Source organism: Emydura macquarii, unplaced genomic scaffold (genome assembly GCF_026122565.2).
Source record: "Emydura macquarii macquarii isolate MOO-44397 ecotype Brisbane River unplaced genomic scaffold, CSIRO-AGI_Emac_v2 contig_3019, whole genome shotgun sequence".
Classification (NCBI taxonomy): Eukaryota; Metazoa; Chordata; order Testudines; family Chelidae; genus Emydura; species Emydura macquarii.
Window position 1 is genome coordinate 2,313,362 of NW_027133156.1, and position 26,215 is coordinate 2,339,576.

The 26,215-nt window shown below is 40.9% G+C and overlaps 1 protein-coding gene across 1 annotated transcript; it reads right to left on the minus strand.

Annotated features, from left to right (window-relative positions):
• Positions 1-1,334: 1,334 nt before the first annotated feature.
• Positions 1,335-25,965, minus strand: FHL5 (four and a half LIM domains 5). The gene is made up of 5 exons (XM_067530001.1): positions 25,813-25,965; positions 21,384-21,558; positions 17,553-17,722; positions 11,441-11,627; positions 1,335-3,950 (listed from the first exon to the last, which is right to left on the minus strand). Exons 1-5 carry the CDS (start codon positions 25,963-25,965, stop codon positions 3,799-3,801), a joined length of 837 nt encoding a protein of 278 aa, XP_067386102.1. The 3' UTR covers positions 1,335-3,798.
• Between the last annotated feature and the right edge of the window lie 250 nt (positions 25,966-26,215).

A 26,215-nucleotide genomic window follows, 5' to 3' on the forward strand; every position in this document is an offset into this window, starting at 1 on the left:
AATAAGCAGGGGAAAAAAGCCTTCAAAAACAATAAAACCAGTCAACCAAATATATCATGCCACCATCACACATCCCAAAAGGAGCAAACTATGCACAGCCTCCAAGTTTTTTTTTCCTACCCTGCATAGGTTGCCTTGTAGCATGACAGTTTTCTGAACTGGAGTGAACGGGAGATAGTACATCAGCATACATAAGGAAAATTATCTTCATCATGGGCAAAATTACATGAATATCTTCCACTGGGCTGTTGTACTTACACAAGAAAAAGGACTAGATGCTTTTAAACAAAATAAAACTGAGAATTTAAGAAAAATTGTGGAATGAAATTTTTAAAAAATTGTAGAATCCATGTCCTGTCACGTACTTGATTTTTCACGGTTCCTGCCCATTCCTACTCAAATGGCTTATTAAAAACAAACACAGATATAAGCTTCCAAACACTGAGATTTAGTTAAACAAAATTGAATCAGGTTCAGGTTTATACACCAGTAATCTGAAAGTAAATGATATTTTATTTATTAAGTATTAAATCCCAGGAGCTGGTGGCATAGACCAGAAAAATCTCAATTTGATGGTGGACATAACTTGTGTTAACATTTGTTGGAGTCTAGTTTGTTTTTCTTAGCACTCTTTTATGTAATGTGAAAGCATTCAGATCTTTAGACCTGAGAATAGTATATTTTGTGAAAAGGAGGTAAACAATTTAGCTTGTATTTCTAAAACAAAATATTGAATGAGTCAGGGCAGAAATTGTATTTCACAGATGATCAGGCCAGAAAAGAAGGACCACTGTGATAATCTAGTCTGATCTTCTGCATATCTCATGCCATAGAATTTCACCCTGTATTTCCTGCATCAATTTGTGGTTGAACTAGAGCATCGTTCAGACAGGGTTGAGTAGCTGAGCCTAACCACATCGTTAGAGCCCGTTCCCCTTCCCCCGAATGAATTCACATAAATAAATGACATGCGGATCCCATATCCTGTGGCAACGGTCACTTCAGATGACTTGGCAATTTTTATTTTAAAATTCTGCAGGTCAGTTGACATTTACCACTGGGCTAATTTCTAATCAGTCATTGCACATTTTAAGAATATCACTGCATAAATGTCCATTGCTATGTCATTATTTTTTAGGCTACACAACCTAATTCTATTTATGATTACCCCAGCTCTTATCAAGATTCTGTATCTGATGTATGGGGAAGGAAAGGCAAGCAGCTAGATAAAACAGAAAGCCAAAAGCAAATCAGAAAATAAACCCTGATAAAATCTCTCATAGCAGAAAAGACTAAAAATCTAAACCAACACCACATTAAGCAAAAAATCAATATTTTATTGACTAGAAAACAGAGCGCTATATATTTGTGGTTAGTTATTATCCACATAGATTTTATGCCATTCTAGTTTGGCACTGGCCTATTTTCATATAGTGCACTTTTTAAGTCTACTCAATGTAATTACCACTTTCAATAAAATAAGGGAATGAGATCTTGATGCAACTGAAGTCAAAGAGAAGGCTCCTATTAACTTCAATAGACTTTGGATCATCTCCCAACAGCACACCTGTGCCCCTGAAGATGACAGGAGTAAGATATGCTTCAAACCAGGTTAAGAGAGTGGTAAATGGTACAAAACCTGCTCTCGAGTAGTTCATTGCACCGTTCTCAAGGGCCCAGTGTAATGATAGTTTAATGACATGAAAGCATGGAACAACAAAAGGAAGAAACATTTGTAACACTAATCTAGATGGCCTTTAATATAGATACTTTAACTTTAAAAGCTCAGCAAGCAGATGAAATCCTCTCAAAGTGACATAAATGAGATTTAGGAACAAAACTACATGGTTCTGTTGACCTATGTGAGGGCTCTATTGATTATAATGAAACTAATACTATTAAAAATCGTTGCTATAGTGCTGATAAATGTACATGGTTCTTAACAAAATGAGTAAGACATGCTCCTTGTTCTAAAGCACTGACAGTCTTAATATAGACAAGGCAAACACATAAGAAAAACACAATTCAAAGAAGTAAGAGCAAGGAGAAACTATTCATGATGAAGAGGATGGATTCCTGGAAAAGAGATTTTCAGGGATAGAGAGAAGTGCTTGGCAGACAGGAAGGTGACTGTCAGGCCATGTCTACATCAGGAAAAAAGGTGTATGTTTAGTATGTACTAAAATCCTGGTGGAGACAAGACAGTTGCTAGTTGAGGGAAACTCTTTATACGTTAGCATTCTATCTGATTGTGGGAAGTCATTGATTCTGGTGGCAGACTAAAGTGTCGTTTTATTTATTTATATCCTGAAAAGGTTACATAGCAAAAGAAAAAATACTGTAAATAAAACTAGCTAATTTTGGTAAAGGGACTGGAGTTCAGCTCGGCAAATCACTAGTCTTTATATATATTTTAAAGAAGGGATATAAGCCTTGATGCTTCATATGCTTATGCTTGGGCATAAACCAACCACTCAGTGGTAGGGGTTAGTAAGTAACTGCCAGTGCAGGCAACATATGCCATAATTGTGCACTGTGGATTTTCTTGAATCTTCATCTGGAGCAGTTGGTGCTGGCCACTGTTGGAGATGGGATACTGGATTAGATGGGCCCAATGGTCTGATACAAGCTGGCAATTCCTCTTTTCCTTAATCAGAATGCATGAAAAAATGTAAAGAAATATTTTCCCCCATGTAATTAAATTTATATCTAGTGCTAAATGTGTCATAGCAGAAACAGAAATTTATGCTACAAGCAAATATGAAGCAGAAGTAATAATGTCATTTACAGCCACCTTTTCCAAAAACCATCTATGAATATGCACATGCAGTTTTGGACACACAATTATTTGCATGGTGAAGCCCCACAGTTTTTGCAAACTGCTTAGTTAACATTCAGTATATCGAGAATCAGAAAACTGGAAAAAAAAAATGCCTGGGTTGTTGCTTAAGCGTAGAGTTGTGTAATGGAATTCTGACAATGTACAACATAGAGCAAGCATTATACAGCTTTTTCATTGCCCTGAGGTATATTTGGAGGTGAAAACTGTAGAGGAAATGGCCTTCTGTCCTCTCACCTCAACCTCTAGGCTATGAATTGGACTCGACTCTCTCTGCTGGTGGGCATCCATTTCTCCTAATCCTTTCTGTCTCCCAAGACAGAGAAGTAGCATCCCCTCTGGAGTGATGGAAGTCATGCAGGCGCTTTCCTTTCTGTACAACCCCTGAGCTCCTGCACATAGCAGAATGACTGCTTTTCCAGCAGCCTCGTTTGTTTGCCCAGCAGCTTTGAAGTACAGGGCGGGGCGGGGTGGGAGGAGGAGAGGACATTGTTCTGATTAAATATTGTGCCCCAGTGGGGAAATGCATCTCCCCTGCACCACCACTTTACACCTTAGTGTCTGCATCAGTAGAGTACTGGTAAAATCTTTCTTCATTAAGGTCATCTATTATGTCTTCCACATACAGATTTTTCATACTCATTCTTGGTTTATGTAACATAACATTCTAAAGCTCCCAACAGCAGAGTGCACTGTATTACAAGGAGAAACATATTGTATTTACATTAAAATATATATAGAAATTTCTTTTGAAATGTTTTCTGAACCAGAACAATGTAAAAATCTTTTTGCAAGATATAAGGCATGCATGCAGCAGCTGAGCACTGTGATAGAATTGAACTGCTGTTGGAAAGTGACTTGAATGATTAAATAACTCTTATGGTCTTCAGATGAATTTCTGACTGTAGAGTAATGAAGTACATGATTATAGAGTGTGAAAATAACGTGTCTCTCTCTAACTATACAGCAGAGCCACATTCACGACAGAGAATGTCATCCCGCTGTGTGAGGAATCCTTGGCCCACCAACGAGATGGAACATTTCACACAGTTAAAGCAGTCGCTGTGCCATTGGCGCTCTTCAAATGAGATAAATTTGGCCCCTCCAAGAGCTAAAAAAGAAATTAGAAAAAAAGGGAATTAAATATATTTTAGAAGACATCAGAAATTCAATAGATAGATTTTGGATATATCAAGTTGTCTTTCACACTGAAATCTACAAACATTCCACATTCTGAGATAGCCTGTAAAAATAGATTTGCCCAACATATGAATGGTAGAAACTAAAAATTAGACGTGGGAAAAATGTTTGCAACAAAGCCCAAAACTATGAGACACCTGCCTGTTTTCATATCCCATTATGACCTGTAAACATGTACGTGGCTCATCAAAACATCCACTAAGGTTTACAAACCTTTCCAATTACTCTGCACCCAGTTTCCAGCAAACTGCCAGAGAAATCATGGGTAACATATGGTTTTGTGTGGTTTCATTGTAAACCCAAGTGAAATTCAGAAATTTCTCTGATTTTCATAATCCAGGATTCAAACTGAAATTCAGTAGATTTGAGGTATGTGAAACACAAGCTCCCAGAAAAAAGCATACCCTCAACTGCACTAGTGGATTGTGGAATTCTATAGGTTAATTTGTGAATTAAGATTTTGTCTGTCTCAGATATTCCTTAATGTGTTCCTGTCCCTCCCACACCTGCCCTGTAATCTTATCACAGTTGATTGAATTTCCAATCACTTCTTTGGTGTATTTATATGAGTAACATGCATCTATAATTAGCTGGCTCCATTACACTTCATCACTGGGCTAAAGGTGTAACCGATTCGCTACTAATAGTCTCAACTAATAGTCTCAGAATAGTCAGAGTGTTGACCTGACATTGATTTATAAAGCTTTTAAACACACAGGGCCAATCATAATGCAACTTTTGCATAAGTGGCAAGATCTCTTTCATTTGATAAATGTGACTTGGCTGCACAGAACAGGTAAATCTAATTTACAATTGTACTAGTTTTATATCTAAAAGAACCTGATTACAAAAATAATGTATGATATGTTTGTGTGCTCAGTTGCAGTAGGATGTTATTAAGTTTCTCTTCATGTACCCTTAGGGACCTGAATCACTCAGCTTCACTTTGCAGCTCTTCCACTCCAAGAATGTACAAGACATTTATATAAAGCACAAAAGAAATCATTTCAGCACATGAAAATAATGCAATTCTTAGCTAGTGGTGAATAATACGTGATTTGCATGTTCTAACAAGGTATGTTGCATGTAATACGGAGGGGAGCCAGATTCTGTCTTTATTTACATCAATGGTACTCCAAGCAGTAATAATGAGGCTGAAACTGATGGGGTTGCATTTACATAGCTAAGAACAGAATTTCATTCATGGAGCTCACTTTCACATGGTTGTGAGCCTATAGACAATCCCTTCAGTGGGGTAAGTTTTATAACAAAGAGCTTTATAAAGAGAATAAAATAGATTTTGTTTCTTCCTTTTGAGTGCATTGGAGGATGAATTCAATAGGGTCCTCTTTTGTGTCACAAGACACTGTGGGACAAATATTCAGCTGGTGTACATTGACATAGCTTTATTAAAATCATCTCCTCATCAATGACGTCAATGGAGCTATGACAATTTACACCCCCTGAGGATCTGCCCCCCATGTGTATGTATGTATGTACACATATACATATATGTACTTATATGATCACTCAATACCTCACAAACATGAATGAATTTATCCTCACAACACCCCTGTGAGGTTAGGGTTATTATTATCCTAATTTTGCAAATGGGCAGTTGAAGCATAGAGAGAATAAGTGGCTTACCCAAAACCACACAGAAGCCTGTCAGAGCCAGGAACAGAATTCAAATCTCTCACATCTCAGTCCCATGCTTTAACCACAAGACCATCCTTTCCTCTCCATTTAGTGGAGAAATAAGAAAAATGATAACCTCTAAGGGTATGTCTACACTGCAAAAAACAAAAAAAACAACCTGTGGCGAGTCTCAGAGCCCAGGTCAATTGACTCAGGCTTGTGGAGCTCAGGTTGCAGGGCTAAAAATAACACTGTACCCTTATAGATTATCATTTTTCTTAATCCTCCAGTAAATAGGGAGGAAAGGATGGTCTATGTAGCTGAAACTTGCAAGTGACCCGTAGCCCTTGCTGCAGAAAGGAAGGCAAAAACCCTTCAGGATCTTGCTTGAGCATTTCAGCAAGACCCACCAGCCGGACACCTGGGAAAGAATTCGCTGTGGTAACTCAGAGCCCTCCCCATGTAGTGATCCATCACCAGCCATTGGGAATATTTGCTACTAGTAGTCTCAGATCAGTTACATACCATCCCCTCCATAAACTTGTCAAGTTCAGTCTTGAAGGCAGTTAGGTTTTTGCCCCCACTGCTCCCCTTGGAAGGCTGTTCCAGAACTTCTCTCATCTGATGGTTAGAAACTTTTGTCTAATTTCAAGACTAAACTTGTTGATGGCCAGTTTAGATCCATTTGTTCTTGTGTCCACATTGATGCTTACCTTAAATAACTCCTCTTCCTCCTTGGTGTTTATCCCTCTGACATATTCATAGAGGGCAATCATAGCTCCCATCAGCCTTCATTTGGTTAGGCTAAAGAAGCCAAGCTCTTTGAGTCTCCTCTCATAAGGCAGGTTTTCCATTCCTCAGATTATCGTAGTAGCCCTTCTCTGCACCTGTTCCAGTTTGAGTTTATCTTTCTCAAACATGGGAGACCAGAACTGCACACAGTATTCCAGATGAGGTCTCACCATTATACCTTGCCTAATGGTAGTAGCACTCTCCTATCTATAATGGAAATATCTTGCTTGATGCATCATAGGATTGCATTAGTCTTTTTCATGGCTACATCACCATGGCAGCTCAGTCATCCTGTGATCAACTAATACACTTAGGTCTTTCTCCTCCTCTGTCACTTCCAACTGATAAGTTCCCAGCTAATAGCAAAAATTCTTGTTGTTAGTCCCTAAGTGCATGATCTTGCACTTTCCATTATTAAATATCATCCCATTTCTATTACTCCATTTTCAAGGTCATTCAGATCTTCTTGTATGATATTCCGGTCCTCTATATTGGCAATACCTCCCCATTTTGTGTCATCCACAAGTTTTATTAACACACTCCCCCTTTCTGTGTCAAAGTCATTAATAAAAATGTTAAATAAGATTGGTCCCAAAACTAATCCCTGAGAAACTCAACTAGTAACCTTCATCCAGCCAGACAATTCAGTTTTCAGTGTGACCCATTGTAGTCTCCCCTTTAATCAGTTCCTTATCCAACTTTCTGTTCTCATATTAATCCCCATCTTCTCTAATTTAACTAATAATTTCCCATGTGGAACCATATCAAGTGCCTTACTGAAATCCAGGTAGATTACATCTACTGCATTTCCTTTGTCTAAAAAAAAATCATTTATCAGTGGGTATATGTACTCTGCAATGTAAACCCAGGGTTCGAACTCAGGCTCAAGCCTAGCCCACTTCTGTCCACACACAAATCACACTAAACCAGGGCTTGGACCAGGATCCCAGTACCTCAGGAGGGTGAAGTGTCTGAGCCTGAATCAAGCCGGGACCCACAGTTCAAAACCTATTTCTTTGCAGTGCAGATGTAGCCCCGCTGGACTTGTGTTCTGGGAGTCCACCAAAAGTATTCCACAATCCCACAGGCTGACTTTGCCCTCCAGACAGGTAAGTTTGGTGGATAGTCAAGTTTTCCCACACTACACCATGAATGAACTGCTAGAGTGGCCACATTTTGAGAGAGTGCTGGGAAGTCTGGGATATGGAAGTTTGTACTCTGGCCCATATAATGCAGTGTCAATCCTGGAGCCTCAAATTGGGACTCAAGGTTCAACAATTCCTAACCTAGGTTACAAATGAGTGTAGATTCTCAAGCCTTGTGTTAACAAACCCAGGATCTAATAATGCAAGTTCTATTTATCCTGAGCTTACATTGCAGTGTAGTCATACCCACTGAGAGCTTTTTAAACTTTTTAAGCTTTTTAAGCACTCAGATAATTAAAATTCACAAGAAGTGCCTGGAGCTAGGATTACAGATGTGACGGAGAGACTGCCAAAACTTATCAAGTCCTCAGACCGCTACCCCTTCCTACTTCTCCACGTGGGCACCAATGACACTGCCAAGAATGATCTTGAGCGCATCACTGCGGACTATGTGGGTCTGGGAAAAGAGATAAAGGAGTTTGAAGTGCAAGTGGTGTTCTCATCCATCCCAGGTAGACCAAGACCAGGGAAAAGACCCAGGTAGGGACCATCGCATTGTGGAAGTAAATGCGTGGTTACGCAGGTGGTGTCGAAGAGAGGGCTTTGGATTCTTCGATCATGGGATGTTGTTTCAGGAAGAAGGATTACTAGGAAGAGACGGGATTCATCTAACGAAGACAGGGAAGAGTATCTTCACAGACAGGCTGGCTAACCTAGTGAGGAGGGCTTTAAATTAGTTTCGGTGGGGCACGGGGACCTAAGCCCGAAGGTAAGTGGGGAAGAGGGACACCACAAGGAAGCAGAAGGAGGAGGGTGCAGCAGGGGAGGCCTCCCAATTCATACTGTGAAAGTAGGCCAATTGGCTACTTATCTCAAGTGCCTGTACACAAATGCAAGAAGCCTGGGAAACAAGCAGGAGGAACTGGAAGTCCTGGCACAGTCAAGAAACTATGACATGATTGGAATAACTGAGACTTGGTGGAATAACTCTCACGATTGGAGCACTGTTATGGATGGGTATAAACTGTTCAGGAAGGACAGGCAGGGGCGAAAGGGGGGAGGAGTTGCACTGTATGTAAGAGAGCACTATGACTGCTCTGAGCTCCAGTATGAAACTGGAGATAAGTCAGTTGAGTGTCTCTGAGTTAAGCTTAGAAGCAAGAACAATAAGCGTGATGTCATGGTGGATGTCTGTTACAGACCACCAGACCAGGAGGATGAGGTAGATGAGGCTTTCTTTACTCAACTAGGGAAAGTTTCCAGTTCACAGGACCTGATTCTCATGGGAGACTTCAATCACCCTGACATCTGCTGGAAGAGCAATACAGCAGAGCACAAACAATCCAGGAAGTTTTTGGAGAGTGTCGCTGACAATTTCCTGGTGCAAGTGCTGGAGCAACCAACTAGGGGCTGTGCTTCTCTTGACCTGCTGCTCACAAACAGGGAAGATTTGGTAGGGGAAGTAGAAGTGGGTGGCAACCTAGGCAGCAATGACCATGAGATGGTCCAGTTCAAGATCCTGACAAAAGGAAGAAAGGAGAACAGCAGGATACGGACCATGGACTTCAGAAAAGCAGACTTTGACTCCCTCAGGGAACTGATGGGCAGGATTCCCTGGGAGGATAATATGAGGGGGAAAGGAACCCAAGAGAGCTGGCTGTATTTTAAAGAGACCTTATTGAGGGCACAGGAGCAAACCATCCCGATGTGCAGAAAGAATAGCAAATATGGTAGGTGTCCAGCTTGGCTTAACAAAGAAGTCTTTGGTGAATTTAAACACAAAAAAGGAGCTTAAAAGAAGTGGAAGCTTGAACAGATGACTAGGGAGGATTATAAAAATACTGCTCGAACATGCAAGAATGAAATCAGGAAGGCCAAAGCACAATTGGAGTTGCAGCTAGCAAGGGACGTGAAGGGGAACAAGAAGGGTTTCTACAGGCATGTTGCCAACAAGAGAAAGATTCGGGAAAGTGTGGGCCCCTTAGAGAATGAGGGAGGCAACCTAGTGACGGAGGATGTGGAGAAAGCTGAGGTACTCAATGCCTTTTTTGCCTCTGTCTTCACAGACAAGATCAGCTCCCAGACTGCTGTACTGGGTGGCACAGAATGGGAAGGAGGCGAACATCCCGCAGTGCTGAAGGAACGGGTCCAAGACTATTTAGAAGGCTTAGACATACACAAGTCCATGGGGCCGGATGCAATGCACCCGAGGGTGCTGAGGGAGTTGGCTGAGGTGATTTCAGAGCCATTGGCTATTATCTTTGAAAGCTCGTGGCAACAGGGGGAGGTCCCTGAGGACTGGAAAAAAGCAAATATAGTGCCCATCTTCAAAAAAGGGAGGAAAGAGGATCCAGGGAACTACAGACCGGTCAACCTCACCTCAATCCCTGGAAAAATCATGGAGCAGGTCCTTAAGGAATCCATTTTAAGGCACTTGGAAGAGAGGAAGGTGATCAGGAAGAGTCAACACGGATTCACCAAGGAAAAGTCATGCCTGACCAACCTGATTGCTTTCTATGAAGAGGTGACTGGCTCTGTGGATGTAGGGAAGGCGGTGGATGTGATATACCTTGACTTTAGCAAAGCTTTTGATACTGTCTTTCACATTATTCTTATCAGCAAGTTAAAGAAGTATGGGTTGGATGAATGGACTATAAAATGGATAGAGAACTGGCTAGAGCATAGGGCTCAACGAGTAGTGATCAATGGCTCCATGTCTAGCTGGCAACCAGTCACAAGCGGAGTCCCCCAGGGGTCGGTCCTGGGGCTGGTTTTGTTCAACATCTTTATTAATGATCTGGAGGATGGGGTAGATTGCACCCTCAGCAAGTTTGCGGACGACACTAAGCTGGGGGGAGTGGTAGATACCCTGCAAGGTAGGGATAGGATACAGAGTGACCTAAACAAACTGGAGGATTGGGCCAAAAGAAATCTAATGAGGTTCAACAAAGAAAAGTGCAGAGTCCTCCACTTAGGAAGGAAGAATCCCATGCACAGCTATAGACTGGGGTCCGACGAGCTGGGCAGCAGCTCTGCAGAAAAGGACCTGGGTGTAACAGTGGATAAAAAGCTGGATATGAGTCAGCAGTGTGCCCTGGTTGTCAAGAAAGCTAATAGCATATTGGGCTGCATTAGGAGGGGCATTGCCAGCAGGTCACGGGAAGTGATTATTCCCCTCTATTTGGCACTGGTGAGGCTGCATTTAGAATATTGTGTCCAGTTTTGGACCCCCCACTACAAAAAGGATGTGGATAAGCTGGAGAGGGTCCAGTGGAGGGCAACAAAAATGATTAGGGGGCTGGAGCACAGGACTTATGAGGAGAGGCTGAGGGAACTGGGCTTGTTTAGTCTGCAAAAGAGAAGAATGAGGGGGGATTTGATAGCGGCCTTTAACTACCTGAAAGGGGGTTCCAGGGAGGATGGGGCTAGGCTGTTCTCGGTGGTGGCAGATGACAGAACAAGGAGCAACGGTCTCAAGTTGCAGGGGGGGCGGTCTAGGTGGGACATTAGGAAAATGTTTTTCACTGGGAGGGTGGTGAAGCACTGGAATGGGTTACCTAGGGAGGTGGTGGCATCTCCATCCTTAGAGGTTTTTAAGCTGAGGCTTGACAAAGCCCTGGCTGGGATGATATAGCTGAGGTTAGTCCTGCTTTGAGCAGGGGGTTTGACTGGATGACCTCCTGAGGTCCCTTCCAACTCTAGTATTCTGATTCTATGATTCTATTTAATTGCAAGTGGAATATTTTGTGTTAGTTAATAGACATCTGACCTGGGACAGCTCTGATAACTTTTCAGTGGCTGGTCTACTTTAAATGGTTGGACTCACCAGTAATGGGTTTGTTGCAGGCTGCACACTTCTTTGCATAAAGATTGCTGAAGCAGTCTAGGCAGTATGGATGATCATCTCTGGAAATAAACCGTTGCCCAGACAGCTGCTCCTTACATCCAGCACACAGAAAGCATTCTTTGTGCCATGGCTGGTCATGATAGGTCACTCCTCCAGTAGTTATCATCTGATATATCAACAAAAAGGAAATAAACAAAGGAATGAAACCATGTATAGCAATCAGATGCAAAACCAAATGCTTAATTATTTCCAAAAGTGAGATAATATTGAGCTCTAGTGTAAACTAGGAATTCCCAAAAATGTGTTTTTTTTTAAATAAATCCTCTTATTCCTTTTCTGCCTGTCATATATGTATATAGTCTCAATTGTTTTTGGTTTGGATTTTAATCCTGACTGGATCTGACTGATGTGAATATGTAGCTGCATAAATTATTCATGTTGGTTCCCTGGCAGGCTAGCCTATACAAAGGGTAGGTTGGCCTGCCATGAAAGTCTCCTATGGCACATGTGAATGTATACTTTACATCATGCAATCCCCAAAAATGGTAGTAGATTATGGAATTTTGACAGCTAATCTCACATTTGAATTAAGATAATGTTGCCTCAAAATTGAGACATGTTGAGGACAGGAAGATCATTATTTTAAAAGGAAGTGTAATATGGGAAAAATACATTTAATGTCAAAGAACTGGTTTTTTTATTCAATACTAGTACCAAACTTCTGATTTCCTGTTACCTGTTCCCGGTTGCTCCAGACTGGTTATGCTGGAAAGGAGTGCCATTTCCAGTTGCAATACTTTTTCCAAATGTGAGGTGGCATGCAGTAGCGGAGTTTATGAGACAATATGTAGGTTTCTTTTTAGAAATTGAGTTGAGGGGTACTATAAAGTAGTGGTACTGTAATGGCATGACACCCACCTCTCCGCAGAGATCCATCTAGTTAGGTGTGTCTGCAGTCTTTAAACAGTTCCAGACCTGCTATCAGGCCATACCCCTAGGGCTTCTTCCTTGGAGGCAATGGTTTTACCCTCTCTGGGCCCTTCTGGCCCGAGCTGGATCACTAAGTAGTTCAGATCCCATTCTGAAGGTTTATCATTTTCCAATTGTAGGTCACTTCCCCAATGGCTTATGGGGGGACCCAGGCCCACCCACTACTCCGGGTCCCAGTTCAGGGACCCTAAGAATAGCAGCCACACTCCACCATGTTCCTTTAACAACACTGCTCTTATTTACCTTGGGCCACTTCACCCGGCCCCAGTCTTAATCAATGCTTCACCCTTACCTCAGGGCTCTTCTATGTTTAGTCCCTGCAGCCAGCCAGGACTGAGCTGTCCATGGTGCTGCAGTTCCCTTTGGCTAGCCAGGTGCACCATCTCCCCTCCTGTGGCTCCAGCAAGGAATTGACTGGCTCTGCAGCTTCTTTTTATATGACCCTTCTGGGCCCTCACTGGCTGCTTCCCTTGCAGCCACTCTAGGCTGCTTGGAGGACTCGTCTACTGCTCTTTTACTGGGATGGGTGTGGCAGGACCCTGAGGCCTCCAGCAGGGGGCCTTTGGGCCTAGTCCACCCCATCACAGGGAGCCACTATTCAATATTATGATTTACACAGAATGGCTATGAATACACAGCTAGACCAGTAGACAGGGCATGTTGGATAATTTTTTAATTTAAACAAAAATCAAGGCATCAACAAGTGCCTGGAACTACAGTTTTTGCTGCTTTAATTGCTCACAACATGTTCTTTGACTATACTGCTCAATAAAGTGAAGAGATAGTAACACTGGCTAGTGCTCTGCATAAGAAAAGTAGGTGATATACCAGCTTCCTTAGCGGCTCTTGAAATGCACATGACCCTTGTTATTCCAGGCTTGACCTCCTCTTAACCACACTATATCTGCATTTACATTAAAATTACAAAAACTTAAAGTTTCCTTTTCTGGGACCCAAGTTATAGATTCCAATTAATAAATTAAGCTCTTTGGGACCTATTCTGCTTCCACTGAATTATATGAGTTTTGCTGCCATTGACTTCAGTGGAAGCAGGATCAGGCCCTTTGATGTAGCAAAATTGTTTTCACTATTAACCCCAGGGTATTTTTAAATCCCCAAAATCTTTTAGTGGCAATTCCTGGTCATTTTACATAGATGCGTAGTTAGGGAGACCAGACATCCTGATATTATGGGGCCTGTCCCAATATTAGGGGCTTTGTCTTGTGACTGCAATTATACCCTTCTGAAAAAAAAAAGCGTGTCTCAATTTTTCACACTTGTTATCTGGCCACCTTATGAGTAGTGCTGCTGGTCCTATATGTGATCCCTACAATATATGGACTAGCATGGAGTGCTGTATTTTTCATGGAACAATTTTATGCAAAATTATCTTGGGCTGGATGTATCAATGCAGGATATATTTAAAGGCACTTTCAAAAGGATAATTACGGAGGAATATACATCTGAGGATTTTGCTTAAACTATAGGGATTCATGAAGGATACAAGTTTTCTACTGACAAAATAATAAGTTCAGAAATTACCAGGTAATTGATATAATCTAACTGTTTTCTGGGTAAGAAAACAGTACTTTAAAACCAGGTGTTTGTGAGACAAATGAGAAGCAGAATTGTGTCAAGCAAAGCTCTTTAAAGTAGCTAACCTGAAATATTGTGATGTTTTGTGTACCAGTCATGTTTCATCAGTCACAGACTACTTTAGTCTTGAAAAATTGATGGAAGAATGAGTTTAGTTATTTTTTATACATGGGCAAGGAAGTGAAACATAGAAACTTTTGGAATTATGCTTTCTGGTATCCACAGGAAAACAGAATGAGACTTGAACATTAAATGTTCTTGAATTGGGGGAATTTTTGGACATTAAAAGTATTGTCATGAGTTTAGTAAATCCTTGTTATAGGTTGAGTTAAAATGCTATTGAGATTGATGGGTGTAAATGCACATTTCAATCAACATATCTGTCAGGATGAATTAATCAGAAGCCCCCCAGCTAGGACAAAAAGGGGTTGTAAACCCACCCAGAGGTTTTTGGATTGAGTAAGTAGAGGGGCTTGGAACGGGTGTATACAACAAACAGAAACTGAAAACAGACAAGAAAAGAGAGAGAGACAGGAGCAAAAAAGCAAGAAAGCCAACAATTAGCCTGTCAGCACTGTGGAAAAAAGCTAGAGGTGTGCTTTTGGATCTTGTATTGACTAAAGAGACTTGGGGTTGTAATCTAAGAAATTGCTCCTTTTCTTCTTGGTTCCTCTATGTTCAGAGCCACAGGACTTTGTGCATTCTTTATAAATAAACAAAACTGCATCAAAGAAAATACCAGATTTCATCCATTTCTACTCTCAACTGGAACATCCCCAGGGCTCCAAACTTTGACTAGCCACTTGAGTCGAGAATGGACAAGAGTATTTTGCTTTTATTTTCATTACAGATTGTTATTTATTCCAGTTTCCCTCTGGTGCAGGCTTAATAGAAAGATTTTCAAGTGAGAATGTGAATGCTTTCCTCAGTTTAGGTGGTTTGATTGTGCCCATGAAAAATGTAAGTACCTGACACCAATCATGAGAACAAATCAGCTGCTATCAGAACAGTAGGTTTCTCAGGAACAAACACAGTTCTAAAGAAAAATTATGTTCATAAAAAAGAACGTTATTTTGATCAATAAGCTATTTCAGGCACAGACTGTCTTATGTTAACATTTAAAAGATAATGATATATACATATAGATACATATGAGGTCTTCTCCTGGCAGGGACCCAGTATTTTGACTCTACACTGTGTGCAGAAGAAAGGCCTACACTGAACCTGGGTGCACTATCGTTTTAAATTGAGTTTTGGTATTAGCACAAGCAATAGGCCAAAAGCATGTGATTAAAAAGGACGAGCTCCTGAGAAAGAAGAATTGCTTGTGTTATATCTGTGGTGAGCTATGAAATATCAGCATAATCTTATTTAAGGTTTGAGTTGAGGTAATAGAAGTAAAGAAAATATAACTAATTGAATAGAGGTGCAATAATAATTGGTTTGTTTCCTTTATTGTAAAGGAAGTTTTACTTTAGTGGTCAGAAAGAAATATGGCAAAATGAGAGAAAGAAAAAACCTTGGTGAGTGAGAAAGAGAGAGATAGAGACCCAGCCATTAATCTCATCCTGAACAGGCCAGATTACAGCAGTCAGTCCTAAAAACTCCCTCATCTGGCATTAGCTAAGGTCTGATAGCCAGCAATAACAGCACTTGTTTGCTATAGTGTATAAAAAGACACGTTTCGTAGAAGTTTCTTTGTTAGATCTTTCCTCACTCCTCTAGACCATAATGCGAAAGTAACTTCCCAGCCTGACTCTGTTGTATTTGGCCAGTGCTTGTGTGATGATGAGCCAGCAGAGGCTAAGTAACCAGTAGACTGAGTGACCCAAAAGCAACCCTTGTGGACATATTAGAAAAGTATTGAAATGGTAATCAGGGCCATTCCTTATAGATAGTTAGCAAAGTCATGTTAAATAGACTAGACTCCTTGAAATCTAGGCCGGTATTGTTAGAGGATTAAGAATAAATACTAATAGTATTTGTCTGTGTTTACCTATATCTTGTTAGAATAGTTCCAGAGGGGTAGCTGTGTTAGTCTGTATACAGCAAAGACTAATGTCTTCAAATATTAAATTTGTTAGTCTTTAAAGTGCCACAGAACTCTCTTTGTCTATATCTTGTTAGAAGCTTAACAATGTGATCTAATTAGCTTGTGGATGCTAAACTTCTGTTCCTGTCTTTAATGGTCCATTACTGTATTCTGTTGATTCAGAGATCAAAAGGGGATATCATCATTTAGATGGAGCTTGTGGTGTAATAATATTATTGTCTTCTCTTTGAAATTTGCGACTACACATAATTAAAACTACCTTTGAACTGTTTGAATGGTTAATTGCCTTATGCTAATGAATACAACTAGTTACCGGTTTATGCCTAGGAAACACAGATTAACTTGAAAGCAGCAATGTACATTACAAAAACAATGAGAGTTCTGTAGCACTTTAAAGACTAACACATTTAATTTCAGCAGGCATAAGCTTTCGTGAGTTTCAGCTCACTTCCTCAGATGTAGTTGGTAGAAATGATACAGCAAATAGGAAACATATATAGAAGGCAACATATGCATATCCAAGGGCATAGATAACAATGGGATAGGCGGATAAAAGCCGGGTACTTGAGGCATAATGACAACCATTGAATAGGAGGTTGTCATTATGCCTCAAGTAACTGGCTTTTATCCACCTACCCCATTGTTATCTATGCCCTTGGTATAAAGAGTATAAACTCTTTAGGCAGGGAGCACTGCCTGTATTGCAATGTCCACACTACTATTTGTAGAACATTAGCTTGAGCAGAGCTAATGCAAGTCGATCTACATTGGCTGGGAATCATATCTCCCAGATGCAGTGTAGATATACCTAACTTTGTACGGCGCTCAAACAATGGGGCCACTTCTTGATTGGGAGCTCTAGGGTGCAATTGTAATACCAACAATTAACAGCAACAGAAGCAATTAGGACCCTAGGTTTGGATGATATGAGAATTCTGTTCATGACAGGCTCATTTTCAACCCCTCAGCAACTCTTAGGTAACTTTTAAAAACAATTTGCAAAAATATGTTATTTGGCCTAAGAAAGAAGTAGACAGAATAAGTAAACATTGTAGTAAAACATTTTTATACGCTGTAGCAGAGCAAAGCACACAGTGTGAACTTCCATTCTACTACACCTGTTGTCTGCCTATGCTCTGATATGAAACGATCAACTTTATCTTTGTTCTTAGATTAGCTCCCTTGGTGCCATCCTGTGAAAAGGTCACTTGCAAGCCCTGTGGCTACTCTCTGCACTTCCTGCTGTTTCATGTAGGTTCAGAAGCATGTATAATGTATGGCATTTATAGAGGTTATTTTAACTTTGCAGTTTCTGTAATCAAACACTGCCTATAGTGTTCTACTCTGCGTGATTTTTGAAACTGGGTTACCCTGTCCAGAATTAGATTAAAAAGAGTGCAGTAGTGCCTTGTAGTGTCTAACTCTTCCCCTTGGTTATGTTTGGGTAATTACCTTCTTGCAGGAGTAGCAGTGGTGAGCAAACTGCTTCTCAAAACATGGCACACAATAATTCTCATTGTCTTTGGTTATCAAAGGTTTTGTTCCTAATGGTTGCCGGCAGTATTGACAAACAAAACAAGTTTCATGCCAGCAACTTCCTTTAAATTCCATTTTACGAGAACCTGAAAAAAACAAAATAAGCATGTTAAGTTAACGTTTCCACTGAAGTTAAGTGGTCATCTTCCCATCCAGGTGAACTTGCATAAACTGAATTTTTAGAATTTTTACTAGTATCAAAATATTTTAGGACAGGTTCTTTTGTGACACACTTTATTAATTCCCAAAAGTTTTTCTCTTGCCAGTCATCCCAGTGCCATTCTACTGTGCACAGGCACCACACTGAGTTGAGCACTTCACTTTTACAAATTAGGGATGAATTTCCTTAGATATTTTAACATGCCCATGAATTTCTTCTACTTTTTGAGGTCTTTTCATGTACACAAATTTACTCTAACTTTCTAGTGTCCGATCAAACACCTTTGCTAATGAATATGAGTCCGGCATAGCTAATCTCATTCAGTCCAGGCTGACATTTGTTTCTGTTCAAATTCAAGTTAATTTCTTTGGCACAAAGAAAAGCTCCACGCAGACTCTTAGTGTTGCTGATCATTTTCACTCCAAATCACTAATAATTATTTCCACTCCATACAGAATATCAAAGGTAGGGGGCATGATGGTCTGGTACATCTCAGGTGCTAAGGCAATCCCAAAAGGAAGCTGTTGTTATAACTATCTACCAAAGGAGATTTGAAAATTCAGAGTTTTGCACTTTATTTGTTGAGTCAGACCTGCCAAAACCCTTGGCTTTTTGCCAGTGATTATCATTGACCCCCCACTCCGAATGCATCTACAAAGCCCTAACCCATACACACACACACACTATAATGCTTCTTTCCAGAGACTCCAAACTATAAATTTCTCCTTCTCATCTGGTAGTGCCTCAGTGTTGAGAGAGCAGAGACCTCTAATTGTCTCCCACAAAATTCCTTGTAGTGGAGGAGAACACATGCTCCAATAGCTGGCAATTCCTCTCCTCCCTGCAGGGAGTGCCTGCATCCTGGATAAGGGAAGAAGCTGCGGAGTCAGTTTTGCTTTCATATCACAGAATTGGCATTTCCCCTGAGCATGCAGCACCCACCCAGAGTGGGTAAGAGGACCGGTCTTGCTGCCCCTGCCTATTGGGGCGTATCATCCTAAAGTTAGTGATCACAATAATATGAGATGTTCATGGTGTACAAGGCAGAAAAAGGCAAGCTTCACCTTGTCACCCTGCCAATGTACTTTTACTTTTCTCTACTATATCCACACAACAGTTGGCTAGCACTCATGCCATTTCTTTTTGCCAAACTATAGGGCAGTTTGTAGTGTGGAGAAATAAGCACTAAAGGACAATAGTGGTAAGCACTAAAATCAGCCCTGGTCTATACCAAAAATGTAGATCAACATACCTACATCACTCGGAAAAATTACACACCCCTGAGACGTGTAGCTATGCCGACCTACCCGCTGGTGTAGACATGGCTTGGTTGATGGAAGAATGCATCTGTCAATCTAGCTACTGCTGCTCAGGGCGGTGGAGTAACTACAGTAACAGAAAAACCCCTTCTGTCTCTCAAATGTGTGTCTACACTACAGTGTTACAGAGGTATAGCTACAGCACAGTAGCTACACAGTAGTGCAGACAAAATCTCAGATATCATTTTGCTTTGTCATTTACAGTAGGGGCTTGTCTACACACAAATGGTGCCATTTTAATTATGCCAGTGGTGTTAAAGTGGTACAACAGCCCAGTGTGGACACAATTGTACTGGAATAAAATGTGCTTATATTGGGGTATGCCTACACTACAGAGACAATACTGGTATAGCTACAGCTCTATTGCTATGCTGGCACAACCTTGTAGTGTAGAAGCAGCCTACACTAATGGATGGGGTTTTTCCATCACTGTAAGACCACCACCTCCATGAATGATGGTGGTTAGATCGACAGAAGCATTCTATCAACACAGCTGCGCCTTCGCTAGGGGCTAGGGTGAACTAGGTACATTGGTCATAGGTGTGGATTTTGTTTAGCTCTGACCATTGTAGCTATTCTGACCTAACTTTTTAGTGTTGAGCAGGCCTTATGCCTATAAGGTAAAGGAAGTGCACCATAGCACCTTTACATTAGTATAACTGCATCCACAATATGAGTTTTACCAGTACAAAAAAAAAAAAAAAATCACATCCCTAATCAAAATAGCTACACCAATACAATGTGTAGACCAGGCCTCAGTATTTTGAAACCAAGATGTCCTGAAAAATTAGCCACCCTTCCTTTCCCAGTGAGTTCTCTTAATGTTTGCCAGATCCTATTTGCTAAAGCCCTAGAAAAGCCAGTTCATCTTGCCACCTATTGGCTGCCATTGTCTCTTCAGCTGCATTGTCTTTTCAAGAAATCTCCACTCTTGCATTAGCATTGGATCTGCCCAACTGATGCAGAAACACCAGCCTGGTAAATCCTGAACAGAGTTGTTTGAAAAAAACAAAAAGTGATTTAGTGACGAATTTCAAAATTTCAAAATGGTTTAAGTTTTGCAGGATTTGAAACAGACTAATTGCCCAGGGTTTTTTTATGATTTTTTTTCCCACAAAGCTGTTGTTTTTACTGAAATCATTTTTGAAACTGGTTTTCAGTAAATAAACAAACCAACAAACAAAAAAATCCTGTTGTCTGGTAAATTTAAAATGTTGATACCAATTTTAAGAAATGTAATCTGATAAAAATGTAAGTAAGACCTAATCACAGAAAATATCACAAAAAAATCAAAAACATCTCAACAATTTCTAAAGAAAATTTTTGTTTTCAAAGAAGTCATTTTTCAACACCAAAAATGTCCAGGCAGAATATTTTAACCAGCTCTGATCCCTGAAGGGCTAGGTGACCTAATGGAAAAATCCAGGTGGTAGTGCTCCCAACACGCATACTAACATTCCCACTGTAGCAAGTCTAATTGTAGATTTCCTGAAAATTGCCAGTGTAGGCAAAGTCAATGGGTCTATGTGGGCAAATCTGATTCTGTTTCAAGATTGTAATATTCTTTGAGGGGTGTAATACATGCAATGTTCGATCATAGAAAATGAGAATGGATCCACCTCCTCCCATTCCACTAACTCAGTGGTTCCCTGTCTTTTTGAGTGAGAGCTCCATTAGTTAGCACTAGGTAAAACACCCCCCCCACCTCTCTAATCCACCCCTTCATTGGCCATAAATACATAAAACCCCTATAAACACATATAATGATAACAACACTAAATTACATAATAATAATAATAAATGACTCTTACCTGAGGAAGAAGCTACCCCTTCCCTGGCACAGCTACCACCGCATGCCCCGTGTGGCCCCACCTCTTCCTATCTCCAGTGGACTGAGGGTAATGGAGGCAGGCTCTGGTGGGTTGACCAGGGCTGCTCCAGGCCCCCACCAAAGCGGAGGAGCCTGGCTGGTGTGGGGCTCGGGGGGTGGGGGTGGGGGACTGCTCCTCCGCTCCAGCCAGCGCAGAGCTCGAGGGCTAAATGACTTCAATATTACTGAAGTCTCGTGGACCGCCTGGAATCTTTGGTGCCCCCCCAGGGGGGTCCCGCCTCCCCAGGTAAATAGAAGGATTAGATGAGGGGAGATATTCCCCTAAATGCTGTACTGTAAGCCAAGGAATTATGCTTTGTTTATTCAAGTGCTTGTGTTTAATTAAAAGTGCAATATAACCATTTCATTGAGTTAGTGAAGAGGCCTTGTTATCTTACCAGGCATAATGGTCTTCTGACAGTGGAAGCACTTCGATGAATACTCATTAGAATAGCACTGAGTACACAGCAGGAGCTCATCCTTGGCAGCAAAAGGCTTTTCCACCAAAGAGTGATTGCATTTGGCACACTTGAAGCATGCTTCATGCCAGTGGCGGTCTTTATAGGCAAGATCCTTTGAGAGAATAAATACATGTTAACGGAAAGCATTTGTTTACCCTGATAGCCCCCCACTTAAAAAATAATAATAAAAGTTCAACAAAAAACACTTGGATAGTGACTGGACCAGTGGCTTGTGCCATTGGCTAGAGGGTAATTGTCAAAGATGACAAACATAATCTATCCAGAGTGGAAAGACTGTCAGGATATTGGCCACAAGGAGCTGCTTTGGCTCAGGCTGTAGCTGTTATTCCACGTCCCCCACACTTGAGAAGTATTTTTTGTTTAATTGGAAGGATTACTTTGTATTTTAAAGGTGACCTTCCCAGAAAACAAATGGGTTTCATCCCTTAAATAAACATCACCAGACATTTTTTTTTTCCTGCATGGTCTCCACATTAAAAATTCAGGTCTTCTTTTACCCTTTTTCTTCCCCCTGGAAGACTGGACAACTGAAGAACTCAAAGGGTTTTGACCTCACAGATAGCGAGCAAGTGAAACCTGTTTAACTGAAGGAGGAAGTGATTTTTACTCTGATTGTTAAACCCTTTGTGTTTGTTTGGTTTTTGTTAATACCTATTTAACTCAATCACCCTCTAAAAAGTTGGAAGGACATTTTAAAAAAAAAATGATTCGACATGCTTATATGCTGAGAAAGCTAACAAGATGCTTACATGTTTTTCACTTTGTTTCATTAAAAACAAGGAAGATAAGATTTAACACTCCTGATATTTCTAAGGTTAAAATCAGAAAGACAACAACACATCCTGTAAGAAGTAAACCAAATCCTTCCAGGTCGTCTTTCCAAATAATGAAAGAAGTACAAAAGGGCACAAACCCATTACCTTTTATTGCCCTTGTAAGTCCTCCTTAAAGTAATAAAAGGGGAAATAAAATGCATAAGACTTGATTTTAAGAGGTGCTGAACACCTACTGCTCTCTCTAGGTGTCAGTAAAACAAAAACTGTTATCAAAGAGCAGCCCGAGGCAAAAAATATACAAAGGAGAGAGGATGAAGGCAGAGAGCTCAACCCCTAATTCTGTGAAGAACAACCAATTGTCACTGTAAGGGGGAAGTTTTTTTAGCTTGAGTGTTGCCTGTTGTACACCCTTCATTTCACTTCTATTATATTTTCATTCTGGCTTTCCCTGTCTCTCAGGCCCTCTCTACACCTAAAACTTAGGCCAACCTATCTATGTGGTTCAAGGGTGTGAAGTCACGCCCTTGAGAACCAAAGGGTGTAGTTAAGTCAAGCTAAGTCCTGGTACAGAATTCTTCCATCCATCTAGCTACTGCCTCTTGAGGGGGTAGATTTACTACAGTGATGGAAAAAACATTTCTGTCTCTGCAGCAGGTGTCAACAGTGTAGTGCTACAGTGGCTAATTTGCTTTAAATTTAAATTTTGGGTTAGGGAGGTCAGTTGGGCTTCAGAACACAGGCTTTTTTGGCCATGTAGAAGAGTTTGCTGTTGAAAATGCTGGCCATAGAGTTTTGGGACTCTAAATTGTTTTTGGCTGTTTTTCCTTGATAATTTCCTTTATACACATCTGGGTTCCATCTTTCAGCTCTACAGGGGCCAGTGACCCCCCTTCCCTGAAGAGAGACGGCCCTGTCCACCACTATCTTCTGGCCTCTTGGAGCTGGCTCTGTTTATGTAAAGGATTCATAAAGCCATCAGACTGAGCCCTCTAGGGATATCCTCCCAATGCAGGGTGTTTCTCCAGGCTGACAGAAAACCCCTAGATCAACAATTGCAGAAATCTTTGGCATAGGGGACATGCTGTGGCACTGATGCAGAGACAGAGATGTGGTTGTGGCTGGGCGGCTGCTATGCCCTGGCTAGTCTGAGCTGTTATACCCTGCACTCGGGGTTAAACCATCGCCAAGGCAGCCCAGGATAGGACTGGCTTAAAACTGAAGTAAAAAAACTTCCACTCAGCCCCAAGCCCTGTGCCAAGGTCAGCTTCAACAAAGGGTGAACTGGGTCCTGATAGCATTGTATAGGTTAAGTGCATGGTCTGGGAATTCCTGAGTTCAAATCCTGGGTCAGACACCGACTCCTCTTTGGGTCTTGACAGCTTGCTAAGGGTATGTTTACACTAGAACAGAATGTGTAAATTCCAGCTTGAAGAAATACCCACAGTGGCTATGATCCAGCAAGCATGCTAAAAATAGAAATATAGCCATGGTGTGCAAGCAGCATGAGGAGCTATCTCACTGAGTTATGTACCTATGGTATTGGATGGGATTGCACTTGGGATGACTAGCCACTTGTGCCTCTGCAACTACACAGCTATGCTTCTAGTTTTAGTGCACTAGCTTGATCACAGCTAGAACAGCTCTCTCTCCTTGAGCTGGAATTTACATCTTCCAGCTCCAGCACAGAGGTACCCAAATCTCTGCCTTAATTTCTCCAGGTGTAAAATGGGGATAATAGTTACTTACCTCTGTCACAGATATGTTTAGAGGATTCATATTTTTGCAGTGCTTTGATGATGCAAAGAACAATATTGTTTGTTATATTACTTAGAGCTGGGTTGAAAACCCTGGACCCAAATATCCAGATGCAGGAAGAGGTGGATTAAGATCTCAAGTTATTTCATGGCAAACCAACACATTCCAGATCCAAATGCATCTGATTCTGAGATTATTAAGATCTGGGTCAGAAGATTACAGCTAGATTCTATTCCTATAATAATCTGAACCACAAACCCATGTCTGGCTTCAAATTTTGTGGCTTGGGTCCATCTCTGTATTTAAATATGATTATGCACTAAATTTGCACCACGAGTCCTGATGTGATTTCTGAAGTCAGATCTCCTGCTGAGCAGAACAGCACCCTACTTTTCCAAACTTTATGAGAAAATCTGGTCTATGGAACAAGTGAGTCTGGGCACGTTTCTGACTGTGTTTTGAAACCATGTGAAACACAGATGTTTTGATAGTCTCACTTTAAGTTTCTGGGTTCATTTGAATATGAAATTCAAAGTAAAATGCAGGGGTTGTGAGTCAGAACCAAAGAAAAAAGCTGACAGATGCCAGCTAACTGAATCTACTTGGGATCTCACAGCTCTAACGACAGTGCTACAAGGGGCCTAGATTCAAGGAAAGCAAAGTCCAGAAAGCTGAAGTTTGTTCTGTCTGATTGTGTCTGTCAAGGAGATTTCTTTTACGAGACAAGCCAGGCACTGAGAGATAAACAAGAAATTAAGCTGTCATACTGCAAATAAGATATTTTAATCAAAATACACCCTCTCAAGGCATCTTGTTTACAAACAGCATAACACAAAAATGATAAATATTGTTTCCTTCCAGCTGAACTCCTGCGTGTTGACTAAACATTTGCAGTAGAAACGATTTATAGACAAAGTGAAGTTGTTTTTCACTGGACGTCTCTTGGAAGTATTTATTTTAAAGTTTCCTGTGATCTTATCTATTGAATTGCAGGGACAGCAAGAGAGGGTAGAGGAGGGAGGGAGAGAGAGAGAGAGATTGCAACTACTGAGAGCGCTAGAATGAAAGGTACTGAGAGCGCTAGAATGAAAGGTAAAGTTAAACGACCCAAGGTATCATTCTACAATAACCAAGCCTTTCTGACACTACAGGAATGACACTCAGAATAAGCAAAATCATAACCCCCTGCAAGCAGAGCTTTCATACCTCCCAAAAGGGAGAAGAGCCAGAGACTCTATGATGTCCACTTGGGAGTTCGCTATTGCTAATTGATTTTATATGGAAGGTGCCTAGCTCTACAATAGAGGACAGAGGTATAAAACCCTAACGTTGCTAAATAAGATAATACTTGTTGTGTATTTTGTGTCTTGCCTAACTGCCTAGGTTGCCATAGCAACAGAGCTTAGCTTGTTGCCATAGCAATAGAGTTAGACTATTACGGGGTAGCTCAGCCAGTCCTGGCTGGTTTTAGTGTTAGTTCAATAAAGATGTTCCCTGTGTTGCATCTCTCTGTGATCCTGTGCTGATTTCTCTCTCTGAATACAAGCAATAAAAAGGAATTCAACATAACAATACTTTTCATCATCATCAGAAGAAGATACTACAAAATATTGTGGAAGTGAATTAAACAGTTCTGTTGTTTCTTGGGTGGTCCAGGTCTCCACACCTGTGTGTGTGTGGGGGGGGAATTCGGCAGACTTGTGTGACACAGAGACCTTTGGGTGGAACCCACCCCCAAAGAGATGGATTTAATGCTCTGTGATTTTAACAACCTCAATAACTACAAAAAAACCGAGACCAAACTAAATACTTACCTTGGCATCACATTCAATGTGCTGCTTGCATTCTTCACAGGAGTTAGCAAATAGGCTGTCATAACATGTAACACAGTAAGAATTTTCTTCTCTCAACATGTACCTCCTGCCAAGAAGGGATTCCATGCAATAATGGCAGTGATTACTTGTCATTTTTTTGGTTCTTCAACTGTTCTGGGAGAAAGGAAAATTAATTAATAACGTGAATAGCGTGAATTACGTGAATAACGTGAATTAATAACGTGAAAGAGTTTAGGCCCAAATAGTATCATTCTGGTGCAACTTAGAGCAGTGATTGCCTTGGTTACTTGCAGTGGTTGGGATTCCTAACCCTGGAACCATCCCGCAACAAAATGGTAGCCTTTAGAAATGCACAATATTCAGGAATTGGTTGTCTTCTTAA